Source organism: Zalophus californianus, chromosome 4, assembly GCF_009762305.2.
Source record: "Zalophus californianus isolate mZalCal1 chromosome 4, mZalCal1.pri.v2, whole genome shotgun sequence".
Taxonomy (NCBI): domain Eukaryota; kingdom Metazoa; phylum Chordata; class Mammalia; order Carnivora; family Otariidae; genus Zalophus; species Zalophus californianus.
This window is the reverse complement of record NC_045598.1, coordinates 28,923,733-28,948,989: the sequence shown is the minus strand read 5'-3', so window position 1 is coordinate 28,948,989 and position 25,257 is coordinate 28,923,733. Positions and strand designations below refer to the sequence as shown.

At 42.1% G+C, this 25,257-nt stretch overlaps 2 protein-coding genes across 6 annotated transcripts in view; one reads left to right on the top strand and one right to left on the bottom strand.

Moving 5' to 3' along the window:
• The first annotated feature begins 5,057 nt into the window (after positions 1-5,057).
• MEAF6 (MYST/Esa1 associated factor 6) overlaps positions 5,058-25,257 on the top strand; it is a 29,322-nt gene continuing 9,122 nt past the window's right edge. For all 5 annotated transcript variants that reach the window (XR_003520821.2, XR_003520824.1, XM_027599124.1 and 2 more), the window contains exons 1-5: positions 5,058-5,214; positions 6,421-6,536; positions 9,582-9,669; positions 9,818-9,863; positions 21,032-21,224. Coding sequence is in view for 3 of the 5 variants with exons in the window: in XM_027599124.1 (XP_027454925.1) it covers positions 5,125-5,214; positions 6,421-6,536; positions 9,582-9,669; positions 9,818-9,863; positions 21,032-21,224 (533 nt within the window). In the remaining 2 variants the exon portion in view is untranslated. The remainder of the gene's footprint in view (positions 5,215-6,420; positions 6,537-9,581; positions 9,670-9,817; positions 9,864-21,031; positions 21,225-25,257) is intronic.
• On the bottom strand, positions 21,237-25,250 carry LOC113924844 (cytochrome c oxidase subunit 7C, mitochondrial-like). Its single transcript, XM_035727018.1, has one exon. It carries the CDS (start codon positions 23,363-23,365, stop codon positions 23,177-23,179), a length of 189 nt encoding a protein of 62 aa, XP_035582911.1. The 5' UTR covers positions 23,366-25,250; the 3' UTR covers positions 21,237-23,176.

The window sequence follows — 25,257 nt, the reverse complement described above, 5'->3', positions numbered from 1 at the left end:
TCAGAGTCCATCGTGTCTCATGGTTCGTCTCCCCCTCCGACTTACTCCCATTCATTCTTCCCCTCCTGCTATCTTCTTCTTCTTTTTTCTTAACATATCTTGCATTATTTGTTTCAGAAGTACAGATCTGTGATTCAACAGTCTTGCACAATTCACAGCGCTCACCATAGCACATACCCTCCCCACTGTCTATCACCCAGCCACCCCATCCCTCCCACCACCCACCTCTCCAGCAACCCTCAGTTTGTTTCCTGAGATTAAGAATTCCTCATATCAGTGAGGTCATATGATACATGTCTTTCTCTGATTGACTTATTTCACTCAGCATAACACCCTCCAGTTCCATCCACGTCGTTGCAAATGGCAAGATCTCATTCCTTTTGATGGCTGCATAATATTCCATTGTGTATATATACCACATCTTCTTTATCCATTCATCTGTCGATGGACATCTTGGCTCTTTCCACAGTTTGGCTATTGTGGACATTGCTGCTATAAATATTGGGGTGCACATACCCCTTCGGGTCCCTACATTTGTATCTTTGTGGTAAATACCCAGTAGTGCAATTGCTGGATCGTATGGTAGCTCTATTTTCAACTGTTTGAGGAACCTCCATACTGTTTTCCAGAGTGGCTGCACCAGCTTGCATTCCCACCAACAGTGTAGGAGGGTTCCCCTTTCTCCACATCCCCGCCAGCATCTGTCGTTTCCTGACTTGTTAATTTTAGCCATTCTGACTGGTGTGAGGTGGTATCTCATTGAAGTTTTGATTTGGATTTCCCTGATGCCGAGCGATGTTGAGCACTTTTTCATGTGTCTGTTAGCCATTTGGATGTCTTCTTTGGAAAAATGTCTGTTCATGTCTTCTGCCCATTTCTTGATTGGATTATTTGTTCTTTGGGTGTTGAGTTTGATAAGTTCTTTATAGATTTTGGATACTAGCCCTTTATCTGATATGTCATTTGCAAATATTTTCTCCCATTCTGTCGGTTGTCTTTTGGTTTTGTGGACTGTTTCTTTTGCTGTGCAAAAGCTTTTTATCTTGATGAAATCCCACTAGTTCATTTTTGCCCTGGCTTCCCTTGCCTTTGGCGATGTTTCTAGGAAGAAGTTGCTGCGGCTGAGGTCGAAGAGGTTGCTGCCTGTGTTCTCCTTTAGGATTTTGATGGACTCCTGTCTCACGTTTAGGTCTTTCAACCATTTGGAGTCTATTTTTGTGTGTGATGTAAGGAAATGGTCCAGTTTCATTCTTCTGCATGTGGCTGTCCAATTTTCCCAACACCATTTGTTGAAGAGACTGTCTTTTTGCCATTGGACATTCTCTCCTGCTTTGTCAAAGATGAGTTGACCATAGAGTTGAGGGTCTATTTCTGGGCTCTCGATTCTGTTCCATTGATCTATGTGTCTGTTTTTGTGCCAGTACCATACTGTCTTGATGATGACAGCTTTGTAATAGAGCTGGAAGTCCGGAATTGTGATGCCGCCAGCTTTGCTTTTCTTTTTCAATATTCCTCTGGCTATTCGGGGTCTCTTCTGGTTCCATACAAATTTTAGGATTATTTGTTCCATTTCTTTGAAAAAAGTGGATGGTATTTTGATGGGGATTGCATTGAATGTGTAGATTGCTCTAGGTAGCATTGACATCTTCACAATGTTGGTTCTTCCAATCCATGAGCATGGAACGTTTTTCCATTTCTTTGTGTCCTCAATTTCTTTCATGAGTATTTTATAGTTTTCTGAGTACAGATCCTTTGCCTCTTTGGTTAAATTTATTCCTAGGTATCTTATGGTTTTGGGTGCAATTGTAAATGGGATCGACTCCTTGATTTCTCTCTCTTCTGTCTTGTTGTTGGTGTATAGGAATGCCACTGATTTCTGTGCATTGATTTTATATCCTGCTACTTTACTGAATTCCTGTATGAGTTCTAGCAGTTTTGGGGTGGAGTCTTTGGGTTTTCCACATACAGTATCATATCATCCGCAAAGAGTGAGAGTTTGACTTCCTCTTTGCCAATTTGGATGCCTTTGATTTCTTTTTGTTGTCTGATTGCTGTGGCTAGGACTTCTAATACTATGTTGAATAGCAGTGGTGATAGTGGACATCCCTGCCGTGTTCCTGACCTTAGGGGAAAAGCTCTCAGCTTTTCCCCATTGAGAATGATATTGGCTGTAGGTTTTTCATAGATGGCTTTTATGATATTGAGGTATGTACCTTCTATCCCTATACTCTGAAGAGTTTTGATCAAGAAAGGATGCTGTACTTTGTGAAATGCTTTTTCTGTATCTATTGAGAGGATCATATGATTCTTGTTCTTTCTTTTGTTAATGTATGGTATCACATTGATTGATTTGCGGGTGTTGAACCAGCCTTGCAGCCCAGGGATAAATCCCACTTGGTCATGGTGAATAATCCTTTTAATGTACTGTTGGACCCTATTGGCTAGTATTTTGGTGAGAATTTTTGCATCCATGTTCATCAAGGATATTGGTCTGTCGTTCTCCTTTTTGATGGGGTCTTTGTCTGGTTTTGGGATCAAGGTAATGGTGGCCTCATAAAATGAGTTTGGAAGTTTTCCTTCCATTTCCACTTTTTGGAACAGTTTCAGGAGAATAGGTATTAATTCTTCTTTAAATGTCTGATAGAATTCCCCTGGGAAGCCATCTGGCCCTGGGCTTTTGTTTGTTGGGAGATTTTTGATGACTGCTTCAATTTCCTTAGTGGTTATAGGTCTGTTCAGGTTTTCTCTGTCTTCCTGGTTCAATTTTGGTAGTTGATACATCTCTAGGAATGCACCCATTTCTTCCAGGTTATCTAATTTGCTGGCATAGAGTTGCTCATAATATGTTCTTATAATTGTTTGTATTTCTTTGGTGTTGGTTGTGATCTCTCCTCTTTCATTCATGATTTTGTAGATTTGGGTCATTTCTCTTTTAAGAAACTGAATTTCTAATTGGAAAAGCTTCCAGGGGTGCCTGGGTGGCACAGTTGGTTAAACGTCAGACTCTTGGTTTTGGCTCAGGTCATGCTCAGTGTGGAGTCGGCTTCAGGTTCTCTCTCCCTCTCTCTCTCTAAAATAATTAAAAATAAAAAGCTTCCAAAAAGAAGTGTCCAGGCCCAGATGGTGATGGTTTCACTGAAGAAGCCTACCAAATTTTAAGAATAATTAGCACCATTCTATACCATCTCTGCCAGAAATTAGAATATCAGGCAGTACCTTCTTAACTTATTTTATGAGGGCACTATTACTTTGGTATCAAAGCCAAACAGAACAGTACAAAAAAAAAAGGGGGTAAGGAAAAGGGGGAGAAGGGGAAGAGGAAGAAGAAACAACAAAAACCCTACAGACCAATATCCCAGAAATTTAGCCACAAAAATTCTGGATATTAGCAAATTGAATCCAGCATATATAAAAAGAATTAGACAACATGACCAAGTGAATTTTATTCCAGATATGCAAGACTGGTTTAACATATGGAAATAAATCTATATAATCCACTATCCCAAGAGGCTAGAGAAAAAATGATCATGTCCATTGGTGTAGATAAAAGCATTTGACAAAATTCAATATCCATTCATGATAAAAACTATCAGTAAACCAAAAGTAGAGGGGGAACTTCCTCAATAAAGAGCATCTACAAAAATCCTACAGCTAATGTACTTAATGGTGAAAGACTGAATACTTTCCTTCTAAGATAGGGAAGGAGTCAAGGATGTCTACTGTGACCACTCTTACTCAGTGTAGAACTGGAAGGCCTACCCAGCACAGTAAGGCAAGAAAAAGAAATAAAACATAAAGATTGGAAAGGGCAGGGGGACCCAACAACCTTATTTGCAGATGAAATGATTGTCTATGTAAAAAAATCCAAGGAATCTGCAATAAAACCCTTCTAGAATTAACAAGGGAGCTCAGCAAGATTTCAGGTTACAAGATCAACACACAAGAGAAATTATCCAGAATGCAGCAGAAAGACAAAAAGATGGGAAACCGTGGGCAAATAAAGGATTATTATTTTCAATTTGAGTTACATAAGGAGAGAGGAAAATGAGGCAGAGGAATATCTGAAGAAAGAGCTGAAAATTTCTCAGAACTAGTGGAAGATACCAATCTACAGACTGTTGAAACCCAAAGACTTGAAGCAAGGTAGAAAAAAAAAATGAAATATGAAAAAAAAAAATCCCGTTCATGGTAGTGGAACTGCAGAACCCTGAAAGATGGAGGGCAGAGGCTGGAGAAGTAAGCAAGAGCCAAATGAAAACCAAGTTAACGATGTTGGACTTAATGATAAAAACGAGTATTTGTATAATCCTTATTACTTGCCAAGCCCCTACGTGAAGTGATTTACTCAGGACAGTTGTACGGGGTAAGTACTATTATTACCTCCATTTTAAAGATGAGGAAGTTGAGACCAGTGAAATTTACTTGTGCAAAATGGCACGGCGGCGTAGCAATGGTAGAGGTAGGATTTTGAACAAGGTAGTTCTGGCCTCGGTTTGTGACCTTAACCGCTACACAAACTTGTCTCTCTAAAGGGCAATGGGAAGCCATCGAAAGGTTTTAACCAGGGGAGTGACACCATATTTGCTTTCCAAACACCAACCATCCTGGCACCACTATGGATAAGGATCAAATAGAGCTAAGGGTGGAAAGAGGCGGCTGTGGGAATAATGGAGCCAAAAATGGGGAGGGCCTGGACGAAGGGGAGGTGGCCGACAAAAGCGAGTGGACTGAGGGCTCTTCCGGAGGCGAGTCTTCAGGTTTTGTGGGGGAGAGGAGAGCGACGATGATATTCACGTTTCTGACTCGGGCAATTCGGCGGACAGTGCAAGTCATTCACTGAGGTGACTTGGGAGGAGGCTGGTTTTGGACAAGGTGAATTTGTAGTGTCTGTGACGCACAGCCGGCCGCGGAGGGACCAAAGGCTGCTAGGACCCACAGTGGGGCCCTTCACCGGTCCGTCCAGGCGGGGCGCTCGCGAGCCCGAGGACCCCGAGCGCGGCGCGGCGGCGCGCGCCTCCGGAAACCGCGCGCGCAGGCGCAGTGCGGCGCGGGCGCCCCCTGGCGGGCGGCGGCGCGCAGGGACCGCCCCCAGCCTGGCGCCGCCGCCGCCCGCCTCAGCCCAACATGGCGATGCACAACAAGGCGGCGCCGCCGCAGATCCCGGACACCCGGCGGGAGCTGGCGGAGCTCGTGAAGCGGAAGCAGGAGCTGGCGGTGAGGGGCCGGCAGCGGGGGCGCTCGGTGGTGGCTCCGCGCCCGCCCCCGCCTCCAGGCCCCGGCCCGATTGCGCCAGGCCGTTACTCCCGCGGCGCAACGCGGCGGCCTGAGGCCGGCTGCGCGTTCCGCGGCCCGCCGGCGCCACGGCTTCCCGGCTGCGCGACTCCGGAGCCGGGTAGCCGGGGCCGGGGGGGCGGGGCATGGAGCGGGGGAGGGGGAAGGGGCCGACGGGGGCGTGGAGGCGGGATGGCGCCTGGGGTGGGGGCTTCTGTGTGGGAGCTCGAGGGAGGCGAATGTCTGTGGCTTTGGGGTTAGGGGCGGTTGTGTCCTTGGCCTTTGCTGGCTGGGTGAGGGCGGGCAGGTCTTTGGTCTTTGAGGGGTGGGTTCGGGCGTGTCTGGGGGGCCGTAGGAGACCGGTTCGGGCTTTGCCAGTGGGCTTGGAGGGGGTGGGGTAGGAGGCGAGTGTGGGAGGGGGACCCAGTCATCCAGTCTGGCCTTTGGAGGATGGAGGGGCGCATGTCCTTTTGAGGACTAGGAGATGTGTTGGATGGGGCTTTTGACGGGCATGGCTGTGATGTTTTGGGGAACATCTAGAAGGTGACAGGCGAGGGGAAAGGACTCAGTCCAGGGAATTGAGAACTGTGACATGCACCCAGGGTTCCAGACACCCTGGTGGCCGCCCCCTCCCCCCCGTGTTTAGGTTTGGGCACCGGGGAGGGCCATCTCACCCGAAGCTGCCCTCCCAGGTTTCCATGGCAACTGACAGCCTGGTGCCGGGCGTTCTCTCAGAGCCTGCGGGGAGGGGAGCGAGTTGGCGCTGGAAGGCTGCTCACCCTTTCCTCTCCCCAGTAGCGGTACCTTTGTGCGTGCGAGTGGAGACTGCTCACGTTCTGCCTGAGCGGGGGTTCTTGACAGCTGGGTTGCCACCAGCCGTCTGAAGCATATGCAAAATTTTGCACATTTTTCTGGAGACAGGCTCTATACATTCCCTTCTGTTCTCAAAGGGCTCCAACAAGACAGGTCTACGGTCTAGACGTCTTAGTCTGAAAACAGCCTTCCTCTCCCCATGTCTTGTCTTTGCAACCGGGGTGGCTTATGTATTGGAGCTTGAATGTGTAAGGCTAATATTCAGAGTTTGGTTTAGTCAGAATTAACGTTTGCATTTAAAACACATTACCCATTTCCTTATTTTTCATCTCGCAGGAAACACTGGCAAACTTGGAGAGACAGATCTATGCTTTTGAAGGAAGCTACCTGGAAGACACTCAGATGTATGGCAATATTATTCGTGGCTGGGATCGGTATCTGACCAACCAGAAGTGAGTGTCAGAAGCCTGTGGTGTTGGTATTGTGCCCTAGTAATTGTTTTTTGGACTATCTATGTTCTTGCTAGCAACTTTGCAGGGAGGCAGTAGTAAAGTGGTGGTGTGGAAAGCCGTCTGGGGTTCCACTTGGACTCTGGCTCAGCCTCTGCCTCACTGAGTAATCGTGGGCAAATCCTACGTCGGGGAAATAGGGAAAGTCGGGCTGGTGGTACAGGGTTGCGTGAGGCGTTAAAGTGCAGCAAATGACAATACCTGACATACCACTTTGTTAGTGTTTTCCATTTTTTAATTAGTCGTGAGTTTGACCTTTACAATATTTGCCACACCTGTGTGCTAACCATACCACAATTTATTTGGTAATAACTATTCTTGAAAACTATCTAAGCTTTTTGAAAATTTTCAAATTTGTAACGCTTCAAGTTGAAATAGTACTGTGCACACTTGATACCCTTCCCTTGCATTCATCAGTTGTTACCATGTAGCTACATTTGCTTTCTCTCTAATGTATATAAATATATACACACCTATATCTGTACTTAAAATTTTTAGAGGCGCCTGGGTGGCTCAGTCAGTTAAGCATCCGGCTCAGGTTATGATCTCAGGGTCGTGGGATTGAGCCCCATGTTGGGCTCTGTGCTGGGTGTGGAGCCTGCTTAAGATTCTCTCTGGGTGTGGAGCCTGCTTAAGATTCTCTCTGTCTCTCTGCCCCTCCCCCTCCTCTCTAAATTTTTTTTTTTAATTTTGATATAATTACAGATACATAGAAAGTTGCAGCAAATTAGAGAGGTTCCATGTACCCTTCACCCAGTCTTCCCCAATAGTTGGATTTTATGTAACTATAGTAGAATATCAAACTCAGGAAACTGACATTGGTACAATGTGTATGTGTAGTTCTGTCACTGTGTGTAGATTCCTTTAAGCACCACTGCAATCAAGATACAGTATTTTATCACCACAAAGATCTTCCACCTGCTACCCCTTTATCGCTATATCTTCCCTTTCCCCCACTTTTTTTTTTTTTTTTGCTAATCATTTAAGTAGATAGCATGACACTTTGCCCATAATTATGTCAGCAGTTACCTCCTACGGATATTTTTCTTACCTAGCCACAATTATCACACATAGAGAATTAGCATTACACTAATAGTATCATCTACTATAGTCTTTATTTCAAATTCCCCTAGTTGTCCCCAACATGCTTTGCTGCCTTGTTTTGATCCATTCAGTGTTCATGTATTGTATTTGGCTGTTAAGTCTCTTTCCTCTCTTCTTTTAGGAGAGTCTCCTACCCTTTTTGGTGGTGAAGTTGTTCATGACGTTGTCTTGCAGAATGCCTCAATTCCATATTTTTCTTTTTGTGACCTCATGAGAGATCCTTTAAGGATTTTTGGAAAAAATCTTACATAAGTGATTTGTATGCCTGGTGTGTTGTTTACCTCTATTATACTGGGAGGCACATATGTCATATTGTTCCATTATTGGTACGAAGTTTGAGCATATGATTTCTCCCTTGTAAAAATTCATTTTTTTCTCATTGTAATTGGAGGCTATACTTTTAGACAGTGTGAATATATTGCTCCTCCAAATTTCTATTTAGTGGTTTTAATATCCATTGTTGATTTTTACCTGACTCTCTTAATATACTGCTGATTCTGATCCCTGTATGTGGATTACTGGCATTTGGAAAGAAGAATTTTCCCTTCATATCTTCTCTCTCTCTCGTTTTCTCTGGCCCTCTCTCTCTCTCTCTCTCTCTCTTTTTTTTAAGATTTTATTTATTTATTTGACACAGAGAGAGACAGTGAGAGCAGGAACACAAGCAGGGGGAGTGGGAGAGGGAGAAGCAGGCTTCCCGCTGAGCAGGGAGCCCGATGTGGGGCTCGATCCCAGGACCCTGGGATCATGACCTGAGCCGAAGGCAGAAGCTTGACGACTGAGCCACCCAGGTGCCCTCTGGCCCTCTCTTTACTATACTAGAGACCAATGGATTTAAAAAAAAAAAAAAAAATCAGTGTGTTGGAATCTAATGCTGTCACTTTTTTATTGTAGAGGCTTATTTTTTACTATGACCTTATTGAAATATATACAGAGAAGTGCATACATCATAAACATACAGCTTAGTGACCAAGCAAACACACCCATCATTATCATGTTCAGTGCTTGGTTTGCCCCATATGTGGACAGAGGGAGCCTCCTTGTGCTGATTCCTTTGTCTTTTTGACTTGACCCTTCAGTCTTCCAGCATTTTGTTGCTTTCTGTCCCAACAAGGTGTCTTAGACTCACCTTGTCCTTTTCTTATCCCAGAACTAATACCAGCCATTTCCTTAAGGAACCCTGGTTTGTTCTTTAATTTTTTTTTAAAGATTTTATTTTATTCATTTTTTTAAAGATTTTATTTATTTATTTGACAGAGAGAGATACAGCAAGAGAGGAAACACAAGCAGGGGGAATGGGAGAGGGAGAAGCAGGCTTCCCACAGAGCAGGGAGCCTGATGCGGGGCTCGATCCCAGGACCCTGGGATTATGACCTGAGCCGAAGGCAGACGCTTAACAACTGAGCCACCCAGGCGCCCCTAAAGATTTTATTTTTTTAAGTAATCTCTAAACCCAGTGTGGGGCTCAGACTCACAACCCCAAGATCAAGAGTCGCATGCTCCACTGAGCCACCCAGACGCCCCGTGTTCATTAAATTTTTTCAGTTAAGCTTGCTTGACAGAAACATTTCATATCACTAGTCTGTGCTAGTTGTTTTTAAAAATATCAAAATAAGTATATATTAAAATGACAGTGACTGTGAACTAACTAATGTCCCATAGTGGAGCACCTGCCATGTGTTGGAAACCGTTGCTATCTGTGTAGGCATTCAGCGTAAAGGTCGTTTTGGTCAATCCAAATGGTATGGAGGTATTTTCGTGTGAAAGTTGGTAATTTAAAAAAGAGAGACAATGAGAGAGAGTTCCTTACATGTGTCCTGGGCCATCCTCAGCTTGAGCCATAGATACAGCTTGGTGCTTATGAGTTTCTTGTGTGTGTTTTAGAAACTCCAATAGCAAAAACGATCGAAGGAACCGGAAGTTTAAGGAAGCTGAGCGGCTCTTCAGTAAATCCTCAGTTACTTCAGCAGCTGTAAGTGAGGTGGGGGGAATCTTTCTGTGGCCCATCGTGGAGGAACTCCTCAGTTAAATTTCTGCGAGTTTTCTCTTTCCCTGCTGTCTGAGTGCTCTCCGGAGGTCTGTGATAATTTTTCTAGTAATAGGTGTTTTTTTTCTTTTAGGCAGTAAGTGCATTGGCAGGAGTTCAGGATCAGCTCATTGAAAAGAGTAAGTTTATTTTTTTTACTTTTTTATTACTTTATTTTTAAGCTACAGTAGCCCTTATATTTAACTCCTATCCTACCTAGAAGTTAGGAACCCTTTTGAGTCTCCTTAATCATGTCTTTTTTTCCTCTTTTTTTTTTTTGAGGGAAAAACTACCATGTCCTCCCTGCCTCTTCTGTCATGCAGAGGTTGACTCTAGCTGCTCAAAGACACAAAGATATGTCTTCATTGCTGATAAGTGTCAGGGAGGGTTTTTTTTTAATTTAAAAAGAAAACCTTTTATCATGGAAAATTTCAGACATATCTGGTAAATCTCCATGTCTCCAATTTAATAATTCTTAGGAAAATCTGATCCTGTGAACAGAATGTACTTGTGTATTCTTAAATATAAAACACAGAGTAGATAGTATTTACTTTGTAAGGAAATTGTATCATTATCTGTAGGTAAGCCATATAGTCTAATTCTATTCTAATGTCTAGTGATGGGATATAGATCTGTACATTTATCTTTCTGAGTCAGACTTTACATAGCTGTCTGTATTGGACACTCTTCCTGTGCACTGGGTCACTCTGAAACATAACCTGCTTTTTGTATTGTGGCTGTGTACTTCTTTCAGTTGGTATATCTTGTGGGATCCAGTTTTTGTGTTTGCGCTGGGCCAGTGATTTGAGGAAGAGGGATTTTGGTAGTTTGGGAGTTAGAACTACTTAGTGACTTTGATTATTATCTCTGTGTACAGATTTCGAAATATCTAGAAAATGTCTTCTAGTCATTTCCGCTCAGATATTCAAGCTCAGACATTTTATCTAAAACTAAACTGTTTTGTTTCCTTCAAAACTTGTCTGCTCAGTTTTTCTGTTATAGTACTTCTTTTCTCCCTCATTCGAAACTCTGTAGGCATCTTTGACTCCTTTCTGCCAACCTAATCAATTATACCAAGTCCTTTTGATTTTTCTTTTACTATGGCTTAAGTAAGTTAAATCTTATTTCTTTTCAATTAATTGCCACTTGTAGAATGTAGAGCTAGTATTATCTGCTTTCTGAGGTCATAAGACTGGTTAAGGAACACCCTGGACCTCACTTCTGTGAGTTGAGATGGAATGATGTCTGACTCCTCAGTTTTCACAAAAGCCTATAATCCTCCTCCTGGCTTGGTGGATGGTTCAGCATCTGGCTTTGTACTTAACTACCCACACAGAATGGCTGCACCTAGGTACCCGTGAGGCAAGGAGTCTTAAAGCCACAGCTTGCAGAAGCTTGGCTGAGACAAGCACTTATGTATTAAAGGTTTTTTGAAGCAGGTGTAGGCCATCCATTCCCGAGATCTTCCCCTTGAATTGAGTCACGTCCCTGGAATTTGTCATATTGATATTTCTTGGTCTTCCCTATAAAGTTGTATTTGATGAATTATATTCTGGTCCTGTTAAATGTGCTACTGTATTTATTGTAAGAGAATGTTGTAAATGTTTACTATCATTACTAATTATTATGATTTTTAGGAATAGTTGTTTTTCCTGAGGGGAGCCTGGGTGGCTCTGTTGGTTGAGCCTCTGGCTCTTGATTTTGGCTCAGGTCATGATCTCAGGGTAGTAGATTGAGCCCCATGTTGGGCGCTCCACTCAGCTGGGAATCTGTTTCTCTCCCTCTGCCCCTCCCCTGCCCCCGCTTGCACACATGCACACTCTCTCTCCTTCTCTCTCAAATAAATAAATTTTAAAAAAAGGAATAGTTGTTTTCCTTGAACAGCTAGTTGGTTTTTACTGAATATCTGATAATGGACTGTTTCTTTGTATAGGTGCTAAAATGTTTAGTGGTTCTCCTCTAGGAAGCAAGTATTTATAGCGTGCATTTTGGGAATGACTCTTAATGTTGCATCCAGCTTACTTTTCTTTTTTATTTATTTATTTATTTATTTATTTATTTATTTTTTATCCAGCTTACTTTTCTATTCCTCTTTGTTTTACTTGTCTCATTTTAAATTTATTTTATTGGATTTTATTATATGAATCTTGGTAAACTGCTTTGAATTCTTTTTAGAATAGAGAATTACATAAATAGTGAAGTTTATCAATTCAAATGGTCAGAGCCCCTTTAAAGTAATTCTGTTGCGTTCTGTCTGTTCTGTCTTACCACCTGTCATTACCATTTCCTCCTGCTGTTCTTTTTTTAGAGGAGGGTGCAGAGGGAGAGAGACTCTCAAGTAGACTCCCTGCTGAGTGCAGAGTCCAATGTGGGGCTCCATCTCAGGACTCTGAGATCATGACCTGAGCCAAAATCAGGGGTTGGTTGCTTAACTGACTGAGCATCCTGGGCGCCCCCCCCTTCCTGCTATTTTTTTTTTTTAAGATTTTATTTATTTATTTGACAGAGAGAGAGCACAAGTAGGTAGAGCGGCAAACAGAGGGAGAGGGAGAAGCAGGTTCCCTGCTGAGCAGAGGTTTCCCCATGTGGGGCTCGATCCCAGGACCCTGGGATCATGACCTGAGCTGAAGGCAGATGCTTAACTGACTGAGCTACCTAGGCACCCCTCTTCCTGCTATTTTTAAGAGTTTATTTTCATCTTGGTTTTTTGCAGTCAACTATAATGTGTCTAAGTATGAATTTCTTTGTAATTATCTGGGTTGGGTTTCATTGGACTTCTTGAAATGGTGGCTTAGTAATTTTCATCAGTTCTGGAAAATTCCCAGCTATTACCTCTTAAGATACCTCATTTGCTCTGAGCTCTGTCCCATCTCTTCTACTCTGCTTACATGTATGTTAAACTTTCTCATTGTATTCTTTATGTCTTTTATTAGCCCTTCCATGTCTTCTGTCTTTGCCTCTAGGCCACCTGACAGTTCACTAAATCTCTTTTCAGTTGAGTCTGACTTGCTGGTAAACCTTTCCTTGATTTTTTAAATTTTTTTACATTTTTAATTTCCAGAAATTCCACTTAATTATTTCTAAAATCTATGTAATTTTTCAGTAGCTTTCTCTGCAATTATTATTAAACTTTATTTCTTTAAGCAGAGTAAGCCCAGTTGTTGTATATTCTGTGTTTAATTTCAACCTCTGAAGTCCTTAAAGATGTGTTTGTGTTGCTTCTGCTGGTTATTACTCATGAAGTCTAATTTCCCTGTGTGCCTGGTTTTTTTGACTGTGTACTGCTCATTGTAACCTCAAGTATTTATAGAATAATTTGAGGGGGAAGATGAAGGTGCCATCTTCGAAAGACTTTATGTTTTCTTCTGCTGGGTGTTTAGACCCCATTAAACCAAGTTGAGGGCCCCTGAAAGACCCAGCTGATTCAAACCAAGCTTTAATTCCATCAGAGGAATGGTCTGCTTCACCTTTTGCTCTTTTTCCTTTGTACAGAATCTCTCCAGTGTCTCAGAATTTCTGTATAACAAATCTTGCAGAATGACTCCTGGTTCTTGATTTTTTTTTTTTTTTAAAGATTTTACTTATTTATTTGACAGAGAGAGATACAACGAGAGAGGGAACACAAGCAGGGGGAGTGGGAGAGGGAGAATCAGGCTTCCTGCTGAGCAGGGAGCCTGATGTGGGGCTGGATGCCAGGACCCCGGGATCATGACCTGAGCTGAAGGCAGACGCTTAACGACTGAGCCACCCACGCGCCCCGTTTCTTCATTTTTGATGGTGATGAAGTACACATTCTTTTCTCTCAGAATTTTGAGTGACACATTCTTAGATCTCAAGGATTTTGGAGTTCAAACCATTCTGAAAATTTTCTTTAAAAATGCATTACTTTCTGCTAAAGGCTTATGTACCCAAACTAGAATGATAGAGTGGATTAGCACGGTCCCCAAAGGGGAATTTTATGCAAATTAGTGAAGCATTGTGTGTTTTTGTAAGAAGAATAAAAACAAACAGGCAGATTTTATCCAGTTTCCTTTAAAGGATCAGCCTAGTTTCTGCTGTTTGTTTTATCAGACTCACCTGAAGCTTTCATCAAACAGATCTTTCCTCAGCATTTATATCATTCCGGTGGATAAGTAAATGGCTGCATGAAGCATTGTTGGATATCTTTCTTTCCTCCTTTAAAGTTTTTGTGCTGATCAAAGTTAGTGCTTTGGCACGATTCAGTAGGTGTTTTTTGTTTAAATGAGTAGAGTGTCTCATTTGTCGGTGTATTATACTTAATAAAAATCTGGCATTCTTTACTCTAAAAACAAGTTTCTTACTTATATGTCAGTGAGAAATGAACTTAGGTATCTTTTCCTGGTGATAGCATCATAGGGTTGACTGACTCGCTGCTGCCCTTTGGGGTGTTGTAACCCACCTCTTTTGCTCTCCTCTCCTGCTTTCATGAACCAAGAAGAGACAATTATTAGGGTGCCTGGGTGGCTCAGTCAGTTAAGTGTCTGCTTTCAGCTCGGGTCATGATCCTGGAATCTCAGGATCGAGCCCTGCATCAGGGAGCCTGCTTCTCCCTCTGACCCTCCCTCCTCTTGTGCTCTCTCTCTCTCTCAAATAAATAAATAAAATCTAAAAAAAAAAAAAAGTCATTTATTCCTACTTTGTGGTCCAACTTTGTATTTTAACAGTGTTTAGTCTCCCTGGCTACAGTCCTTCTTATAAACCACTTCTAGCCCAATAATCCTAAAACATGGGCTTGTACAGAGAGCTCAGGAAACATTCATTGTTTGATGTCACTTCTCTGTTTAGAAATACTCGATGACTTTGCCTTATGTCCTGTTAGCAGCTATTTTACGGCAAATTGTCTATTGTTTAGAATTTGATGTGCATGTTTGTAGATCTCAAGGATATTGAGACTTGAACACTTGCTGTGTTCTAGATACTACTCAGCCACCTGCATTTATCTCATTTATTCCTTAAAGCTACTTCTTGAGGGATAGGTATAGATTATAGGCCCCTTGAAAGTGGGAAACATTGCCGTAGCTCCAGTGTTGACCCCAGTGCCTTGTCTATAAGGGATATTCAGCATAGAGAAAGATTTCCCATTTTACAGATGGAGAAACAGGGTCTGAAAGGTTAAGCAACAAGTCATCTTTTAACCATCTCACACTGTCTCCGTAGGTCAGACCCCTGAATCTGACACTCACGGCTCTCCTTATGCTGTCATGCTGTCATTTCTCAAGCCATCTGCTTAAGAGGTGTTGTTTGATTCATTTGTCCCAAATGTACCTTGTGTTTTCTCTCTGCGCTTTTGCTTGTGCTATCTTTTGTACCTATTTTGGCTTCTCACTTTTCAAGGTCCAGCTTAAATTCCACCTCCTCAGTGAAGCTTCTCCTGAATAATCCACTCTTTCTTCTCTAGCTCCCGTGATACTTAATACCCATACCCGTCCTTTGGGACATCTGTTGCTGCCTGGGATGTTACCGCTTCGGAGAAGTAGCGCGGTGGATTCTCCCTCCATAGGGCTTTGATTTGATTTACACTCTTTTGTGTGTGTTTGCTCATGGGTGCTTATAGAATATGACGGACTCATCCATTTACTCAGTACTCCCATAGCCGCTGGTCCAAAATGAGGAAATATGTTGGTTTGGTTCATTAATGCCATTTAATAGAATTGCAATGCAGGCAGAATTTGCTGTGTCTAACTTACCTTTCTTACTTGTCTCCCACCTTTTTGGTTCATCTGCTCTTCCTGTGCCCAGCCGCTACTCAGTCCTGTGCCCCTTCTGTCACCCTGTCTATGATCCAAAGCTTTTGTAACCTCATGCTCCGTCAGCCTGTTCCCTCCCTACCCAGTGCCTCCACCATTTGCAGTTTTAGAGATGACATTTTTACCTACATAAGAACAGGACGGGCTATCAGAGAAGGCTGTCCTAATCATACTTCTCCATTTTAGACGCATCTTCTTATATTTTGCTAGAGTTTTTTTTTTTTTTATTAGAAAAGTATTATATTCTGATTGTACTAAGTCAAACTATTTAGAGGTGAATATGAGACAGGTTAATTACCTTGTGTTCTACTTCAGCCCCAACGTTCTGAGGGTAACCAACATTAACAGCTTGATATCCTAACACATCCTCCTGGACACACACACACGCAGACACACAGAGTTGGGGATTTTTTTTCACTTGGAATTTTAGTTATGTCATAAAGGGATTTTTTTTTTTTTAAGAAAGAAATTGGATCTAACAGTACATATTATCTGCTTTTTCACTTATCACATATGCTCCTGCAGGTTGAGTGCATCCAGAGAGAAGTGTATAGAGTAGTGATGAAGAGCGTGGGCTTTGGAGCCAAACTATCTTTGAATGTGAATCCTGACTCTTTCCCTTATTAGATGTGTGACCTTGGGCAGGTTTCTTAAACTCCAGCCTCCTCAGTTCCCTTCTCTGTCAAATGGTCATCATAGTGGTAGAGGTTTCTGTGAGGGTTATAGGTAAGATCTATTTAAATTGTATAGAACAGTGCCTGGCTTCTAGTAAGGACTGTTAGCCATTGTTATAATCTCACATTCTTTTCAAAAGCTGAAAATACCCAGCAATCTGGTTGTGCCTCCCCTCTTGGTGAGTATTCACACTGTCTCCATTTTCGCCACTATAAACAGTGTTGCAGTAAGCTTCCTTGTACACTAGCTTGTTTGTAATGGACTTTTTATTTCTATATGATAGTGTCCCAGAAGCGGCATTACTGTGTCAAGGGGTGATTTTCGTAAATACAGCACAGTAGTACAGTGGGAAATATATATTTGGTCTTTGTCCCCTGCTCTGGCACACAGTTCCTAAAACCCTTGGAATCTCCAGAGTGATAAAATGACTGGCATACACTGCATACAAAAGAAATTTTTGAATGCTTGAGTGCCTGGGTGGCTCAGATGGTTAAGCATCTGCCTTCAGCTCAGGTCATGATCCCGGGGTCCTGGGATCGAGCCCCACATCAGGCTCCTGGCTCAGCGGGGAGCTGTTTCTCCCTCTCCCTCTGCCTCTGCCCCTGCTCATGCTCTCGCTCTCTCTCTGTGTGTCTCAAATGAATAAATAAAACTTTAAAAAACAAAAAATTTCTTGGAATGCTAATGGAGATGACTGAGGGCTGAAGGCCCCTAGATGGCTTCAGGATGGGGGCTTAGAACTTTCAGCCTTACCTCAAACCTCAGAGAGGGGAGGAGGGCTAGAGACTGAGTTAATCACCAGCAGCCAATGACTTAATTAATCATGACTGCATAAAGAAACTTCCTTAAAAATCCCCAAACTATGGGGCGCCTGGATGGTTCAGTCAGTTAAGTGTCTGACTTTGTCTCAGGTCATGATCTCAGGGTCCTGGGATTGAGCCCTGCATCAGCCTCCCCCCTGTGCCCCTCCCCCCGACTTGGGCACATGCGTGCGCGCTCTCAAATAAAACCAAAAAAAAAAAAATCTAAACTTGAGCTTTTGTTGGTGAATGAAAAGGGGTGCTAGGAGGGTGGTGTGCTCAGAAAAGGCATGGCAGCTCCCCGCCCCTCCCCATACCTTGCCCTGTGCATTTGGCTGTTGCTGAGTTGTAATCCTTTATAATAGACCATTAACAGTAAATAAATCGTATTCCTGAGTTCTTGGGGCTGATGGACCTTGTAGCAAATTATGAAACCTGAAGAGGGGGTTTAGGGTACCCCTGATTTATAGCTCGTTGGTCAGAAGTATGAGAGGCCTGGTATTTGAAGTGGGGGGGGCACGCTTGTGGGACTGAGCCCTTAACCTGTGGGTCTGCCCTAACTCTGGTAATAAGTGTCAGAATGGAATCAACTTGTTGGTGCCTGGAGAATCAGGGAATTGGTTTTTGGTTTTGGAAAACACCGTAGACTTTTCCAAAAAGAGTATCACCATTTATCGTCCTAGAAGCATAGTTTGGGAAGGCCTGTTACAGATATTATCAAGATAAACTACAGGAAAAAGTGAATACTTTTGAACTCTCTATTAAAGGGAGTTTTTGAATCTATACAAATAAAGAAGGTAAAAAAAAAAAACAAACCCCTGTGTACCCATCACACTGCCCCAAATCCCAGGCCATGGTCAGTGCCCTCTCCATACCCGACCTACTCTCACTTCTGCCTCCTGTGTCACATTGAAAATCCTAGACATCATACCATTTTCTTGTATATTCATGTTTCAATATGTATCTCCAAATGATAGGTTTTTAAAAATTGTGGTAAGGACACTAAAAACAGGGGCACCTGGGTGGCTCAGCTGGTTAAACATCTGCTTTTGGTTGAGGTTATGATCTCAGGGTCCTGGGATTGAGCCCCACATCGGGCTCTCCACTCAGCAGTGAGTTGGCTTCTCCCTCTCCCTCTGTGATCTCTCTCAAATAAATAAAATCTTTTTTTTTTTTAAACAAGAACATTAAAACAAGTTCCACAGGATTTTTTTTTTTTTTTTTTTAAGTAGACTCCACACTCAGTGTGGGGCTTGAACTCACAACCTGAGATTAAGAGGTGTGCTCTACCGACTGAGCCAGCCAGGTGCCCTGACTTCCACAGATTTTTAAGTGCCTATATAGTATTGTTAACTACTGGTACAGTATTGTACAGTAGATCTCTAGAGCCTATTCATGTGTAACTGAAACTTTCTACTCCCCATTTCTCCCTCCACCTGGCAGCCACCGTTCTACTCTCTGCTTCCATGAGTTTGGCTATTGTAGATACCTCACAAAAATAGAATCATGCAGTATTTGTTCTTCTGCGACTGGTTTATTTCATTTAGCGTGATCTCCTGGTTCATCTGTGTTGTAGCATAAGACAGGATTTCCTTCTTTTTTTTAAGGCTGAATAATATATTCCACTATATATACCACATTTTCTTTATCCATTTATGCATTGATGGACATTTAGGTGGTTTTCACACCTTGGGTAATGTGAATAATGCTTCAGTGGACATGGGAGTGCAGGTATCTCTTCAGAATCCTGATTTCAGTTCTTTCGGATAAATACCCACGGTGGGATTGCTGGGTTATACGGTAGTTCTATAAGCGATAGGCTCTTACCACTATAATCACACCAAGGATAAAAACCCCTAAACAAAATATGTGTTACTATTACATTTCTTTTTAATGCTGAAGAGTACTCCATTGAATGGATGTACCACATTTTATTTTATTTTATTTTATTTTTTTTTTTAAAGATTTTATTTATTTATTCATGAGAGACAGAGAGAGAGAGAGAGAGAGGCAGAAGGAGAAGCAGGCTCCCAAGGAGCAGGGAGCCCGATGCGGGACTCGATCCCAGGACCCTGGGATCATGACCTGAGCCGAAGGCAGACGCTTAACCATCTGAGCCACCCAGGCGCCCCTGTACCACATTTTATTTATGTATTCATCAGTTAGTGGTCATTTGGCTACTAGGTATAATACTGCTGTGAATATTCATGACAAGTTTTGTGTGAACCTGTTTTCATTTCTCTTGGGTATATACCTAGGAGTGGAATTGCTGGATCATTTAGTAATTCTGTCCTTAGCCTTTGGGGAACTGCCAAACAGTTTCCAAGGTGGCTGTACCATTTTATATTCCCATCAGCAATGTATGAGGGTCACATATTTATATATTTTTTCTTGTTAGGCTTCCTGTGGTTATATCGAAGAAACCATTTGCCTAATCAAATGGGTTCTAAGAGTTGTATGTTTTTAGCTCTTACATTTAGGCCTCTGATACATTTTGAGTTAATTTTTGTGATGGTGTGAGATAGGGATCCAACTTCATTCTTTTTTTTGAGAATGTCCAGTTGTCCCAGCATTATTTATCAAAAATATGATTCATTGAATTGTCTTGTCACCCTTGAAAGCCATTTGACCCTAACTGTGAAGGTTTATATCTGGACTTTGCATTCTGTTGATCTATATGTCTCTTCTTATACCAGTACCACACAGTCTTGGTTACTGTAGTTTTGTGTAGTAAGTTTTGAAGTTTATTTTCCATTTTTTTTTTAAGATTTTATTTATTTATTTGATGGAAAGAGAAACAGCTAGAGAGGGAACACAAGCAGGGGGAGTGGGAGAGGGAGAAGCAGGCTTCCCGCTGAGCAGGGAGCCCGATGCGGGGCTCCATACCAGGACCCTGGGATCATGACCTGAGCCGAAGGCAGACGCTTAACAACTGAGCCACCCAGGCGCCCCTATTTTCCAATTTTTATATGAAATTGGTTTTCCTGAACCTTTAGAAGCATGATTCATCAGCATACTTTTTCTGGCTTCATAGCTATAGAGCTCCCTCTTCTGCTTTTTAGGGACCATCTCTTTCTTTTACTTTTGTACTCATATGCAACTCAATTTGAAATCCCTTCCCAGCACTTTGTAATACAGAGATATAAAAAGAAGAAAACTGGTCCTTGGTCCTGTTGTCCACATAACCCCTTTTGACAATTTCTAGAAACAGATAGTATACAAAAAAAAAAAAGAAAGAAACCATGTACATATTTGGGCTCCTTCAGTAGTTGAGTAAAGTAAAAGTATTCTTCTGCCCTTACCTATTATGGTTTCAAGAAATTCCTTTCAGGAAAAAATAGGTATACATTTACCAGATTATATGTAATTATTCTTAAAAATACATATTTACGCAAATTGTTTTTGGATTTGCTTACTTAATATATATAATATGTGTCAGTTGAAGAATATTACTACCACTTTTTAGATACTATTTTTTTTAAGATTTTTATTTATTTATTTGACAGAGAGAACGCACAAGCAGGGGGAGGGGCAGGCAGAGGCAGAGGGAGAAGCAGGCTTCCATGGGATCATGACCTGAGCCAAAGGCAGATGCTTAACCGACAGCCATCCCGGCGCCCCTTAAATAAATCTTAATAAGATTTCTCAGAGTAATGGGGCTTCTATCCTCTTGAGCCCCCTTTCTTGATAGACAGGATTCCTGTGTGGTTTGGGGAAGGAACCCAGGCTTCTTGTATAATTATTAATCCCATTAGTGGGTTTGCTGTTTAAGTGACCTTTATGCAGCCAGGAGGAAGGACTCCTGCTTGTATGGTCCCATCCCCCAGCTGTCCTTAGGTAGGTTGTTTCTGGTTACACTGTTTCAGATTACTTGTGTTTCCGGAACTCTGGTAACTTTGATGCTTTGACTGCACATGTCTTCTCTGTCAGTTAGAATGTATGGTCCTGGAAGATGGGAAAGCATCGCTTTTTTTATCTATTAGTGCTCAACAACATCATTCCTGGCTGACGGACTGCCTGGGGAGTGCTGCTAATGCTTCTGGGACTTGTGTTTATTACCTCCAGGGGAGCCGGGAAGTGGGACAGAAAGTGATACTTCTCCAGACTTCCACAATCAGGAGAATGAGCCCAGCCAGGAGGACCCTGAGGACCTGGACGGATCTGTGCAGGGAGTGAAGCCTCAGAAGGCTGCTTCTTCTACTTCCTCAGGGGGTCATCACGGCAGCCATAAAAAACGAAAGAATAAAAACCGACACAGGTCAGTGGCAGGGACCCCCACCTCCCCGCCCTGCTGCCCCGCCACCCCCACTCCCCTGCCCAGGGCTGCCATGACTGTTGCTGCAAAGGGACTTCACTAGAGGAAAAATTCGTCAGGATTGGTGCCGCCTTTCTGTTGCAGATGGGGAGAAATTGTTCTGGTCCAAATGAAACAGGCAAAGTTTTCTCCAGTGGAGGAATGGGTGGGCATTAGAGTAAAAGTGAAGGAAGACAGCCTTCTCACTGTTTCTAGTGTAGAAAAATTTCATTCCATAAACACTTTGTTTAATATGATGAAGCTAAGGAGGAAAGGGGGAAGTCTGTAAAGTTGGACTTGGAATATGGCACTAGTACATGTTTGGAAGCTGCCAAGTGGGAGAGAGTCTTTTGCTCCTAATCCTGGTCCCTGCTTACACTTAACTCCCTTGTGGGTGGACAGAGCTGATCTGACACGACTTTCTTCCTTTTAAATATAAGGTGTTTGATTGTTTATGATTTCTTTGTTTTATATATCTCTGCAATATGGTGATTTCACATATCAGAGAGGAATAATATAAAGTCTATATAAGACATGAGAGTACCTTTCTAGATAATGTTTGTCCACTGTGTGTGTTTTTGTTTTTGTTTTTTTACAGTGCGTAATGAGATAGGAATGACATCAGTGGACAGAGAGGTCAGGTGTCACCCAGAGAGGATTTTAGCATTCACTCTGCCTGGGGTTTGTATGATAATACCAGGGCCTATTAACTCAGATAATTGGAAATTACACAGCTGTACTCAGAGAGGGTGATACATAGCTTCTAGAGTGAGCAGTCTTGCCCTGACCTCAAACTTCCTTCTGGCAGGCATGAAAACCAGGTGTCCATAGGCTGGCTTTTGTCCTGCTCCTCTTGGGAGCTTACATACTGAGGTGAAAGGGCGCAAGCAAGGAAGGGACGGGGTTCCCTGTCCTCCAGTGCCCTTCTGGGCTGGGTTGCTCTACAGACCTGTGGGATATTCCTTCACGCACCCAAGCATCCACGATGTTAGCTTCGTGGTTATGGCACATGGGGATAATATAGAATGAACTTGAACTGGCTTAGCCTCCTAGGCATCAACAGATTCTCTAATTCTTGTAAGAATTTTTCTTGTCAATGGTGGTGGTGGTTTTTAGACTGCAGAAATAGTATTTCCTCCAAATAGTGACCCAAGATCACTGCTTAACACTTTCCTGCAAACCGAAAATCACTATGCCAATCTCATGACTGCAGTAAGAAATAGCAAAAATTGCACATCTTTTTTTGTGTGTAAGGTTATAGGCTGTTTGATCACTGTGGTAGGACTAATGCTAGCTTATCACCAACAGTAGCAGGGAACCAGTATTACTCTTAAAATATTTTTTCAAATTGTTAAGGTAATTAAATGCCATGCTCTGTGTTGCTTTTGTTAAATTCACTCCAGTGTTATTTTAAAGTAATTATTCTTTTCCTGTTTCACAGTGTCTAGAGTAGGGGGACAATTCCTTGAAGTTTCTGGGACATTTTTTCCATTAGTCATACAATAGATAGCTACTGTTTATTGTAGGTGATACTTTCCCTTTTTTTTAATGCCATGATCACCTGACTGATAAAAGGGAATTAGGCGTGAACTTAACTTCCTCCTGTAGGTTTCTAGTAGATTTCCATAGGAACAGCACTTCTTCCTACCCTTTTCTCCTCTGGCTCCCAGAGCTAACTCCTTCCAGAAAAATAGAAGGATTTATAAAGATCTTGGATGTTACTTACTGCTTTCACAAATGGTGTTTTCTTTTTTTTTTCCATGCCATAAGTTTATTTACAAACATATTGAGTATGTTGAAAACAAGAGTTTGATCCATTTTTCAAAGAGACTGCATCTCTTAAAATGTTCCTTTTCACATCTGTTTGATGGATTAATTAAAACATCCTTATTTCTTAAGCAGCTGATGATGTCTTACTATAAAAAAGGTACAGCAAATCCAGATCCAAAGTACAAAGTCATCATAAGTAGTAATCGCCACTTGTTTTCCACTGAAAATGGCAAATTCTTCCCTGGGCCTTCCTCATAGTGGCTCCTACGGACCACAGAGGTTGTGAACCTCCGGATGCTCTGTCCCAACATGGCGCTGTTGGAAGTTCTGCCCATAAATGGTGTTTTCTGTTTGGAAAGCAAGATCCTTTTGTCATCCCACTGGCTTAATATCTGGCTGGCCTTTTCCCTTGGCCATAGGTGCCTACATACCCGAAGAGGGCAGAGTGAAGCTGATTTGCCTTCTTTCTGTATAAAAAGGTTCAGTGCACCAGAGTAGCATCTCAGGGGCCAGTGAAGGTTCTCAGATTCCTGCCATCTTCAGTAAGGAAATGTCCAAATCCCTTGTCCCCGACTCATGTCTTTGTGGCTCTTTCAGATCATGGGAGGATGGAGCACTTTGTTCATACATATTTGTACATTTGCATTCAGTACAGTCCTTGTTTCTCCTCCCAACTTGCCATGCCCCCTCAGATAAAGTCAGTGGTAAATTATTTCAACAAATGTCTGAATTCCTACTGTGTGCCAGGCACTGTTTAGGGGTGAGTAAAGCAGATGGAAATGAATTTGGTACTGTAGCAAAAAGGAATAACTTACGGATTTGTCCTCTTGAGGAATATGAACATTTGTCAAATAATTTTTAGCATTCATACATGATCACAGTGTTCTGAATTCTTATATTTTACATGATATCTGAATAATAAGTCCCAGTGCCTTTAAAGAAAAAAGTTGAAATAATAACTTATAGTGGCTCTTAGAGGTTTTTACTAATTCACAAAACTCTAGAATTCTTCTAGGTAGTTTGTGACATTTTCATTAGGTTACAGTCTCATTTGCCAACAAAATTAAGTTAGGCTGAAAATTAAATTTTTTTTAAAAGTTTTATTTATTTTAAGTAATCTCCACACCCAACGTGGGGCTCGAACCCAACCTGGAGATCAAGAGATCTCTTCTGGCTCTTCCAACTGAGCCGGCCAGGCGTCCCTAAAAGTTAAATTTTTGATAATTCCTCAGATGACTTAAGTGAGGCAGTTGCATAAGAGATACTGAAGTTACGCTTTCTTCCAGCTTCACTCTTGCAGACATGGGCCAGGAGGAAAATAGAGCATTTTGCATATTGTTTTAGCACCTGTCTACAGTGTGAAAGTTGTTGGAGCCAGCCAAAGAGCTGGTGTCATGCTCAGGGTTAATGTTTGCTTTGGAGGTCTGCCCACACCATGGCCTGTTAGCAGCGATATCCTCCTAAACAGCCTCCTCCTCTGCATTGTTCCCTTCCAGATCCCTGAGGCTCAGGTGCTGGTGGATGTCAGCTGTCCTTTGTCTTACTAGGGGGGCTGTAGATTTGGGTGTTCTTAATACTAGCCCTGGCATAAACAGTTACCTGCCATCACCAATTCAGGGGCAAAGTGATGTGACCCTGCAGTTTTCTGGAACAAGACTGTCACCAAAGTTTATTCATTTGACCCTTGGCTTTCTAGGATGAATGCTCTAAAAAAAGAGTCCCATGTTCCCTGGACATTCTTAGAACTTATAACGAGTTAAAAGTTGCAAAATGTTTTCTTTTAAAAAATGTATAATATTTTTATCTTTTGTGTTAGTCAAAGTGTATTGTGCTGATTTGTTAGTACTCTCTTCAAAGCACCCTTTCAATATATGACTAAACCCTTCTTTCTCTATTTCTTCTAATGCTCTATTTATATTTTTCACTATAATTACGTATTTTAAAAGTTCTAACTCTGAATCTGGCAGCTAATAAATGGCCTGCAGGTACCTCATTTTCTAATGAAATAACTTTTCCTTTCATAGTCTGTTCTTCTGATACAAAACCCAGTGAGGGAAGGGACTCTCCCAACCACAGAATCTTTGGTGCTTTGATGTTTGAAACTAAGGCTTAAGATTCTTAAAGCTGATTTTGTTTCTACGAATCTTGCTAGGGTGGCTAATCGACTAATTTATTCAATTAGTATATTAATTTCTATTGCTTTCTTCCTTTCAAATGCTGCCCCTCA

Bases quoted from the DNA above. Each gene is read 5' to 3' on its own strand.
- LOC113924844 (XM_035727018.1), bottom strand. From the start codon at position 23,365: ATGGGCAGAACTTCCAACAGCGCCATGTTGGGACAGAGCATCCGGAGG.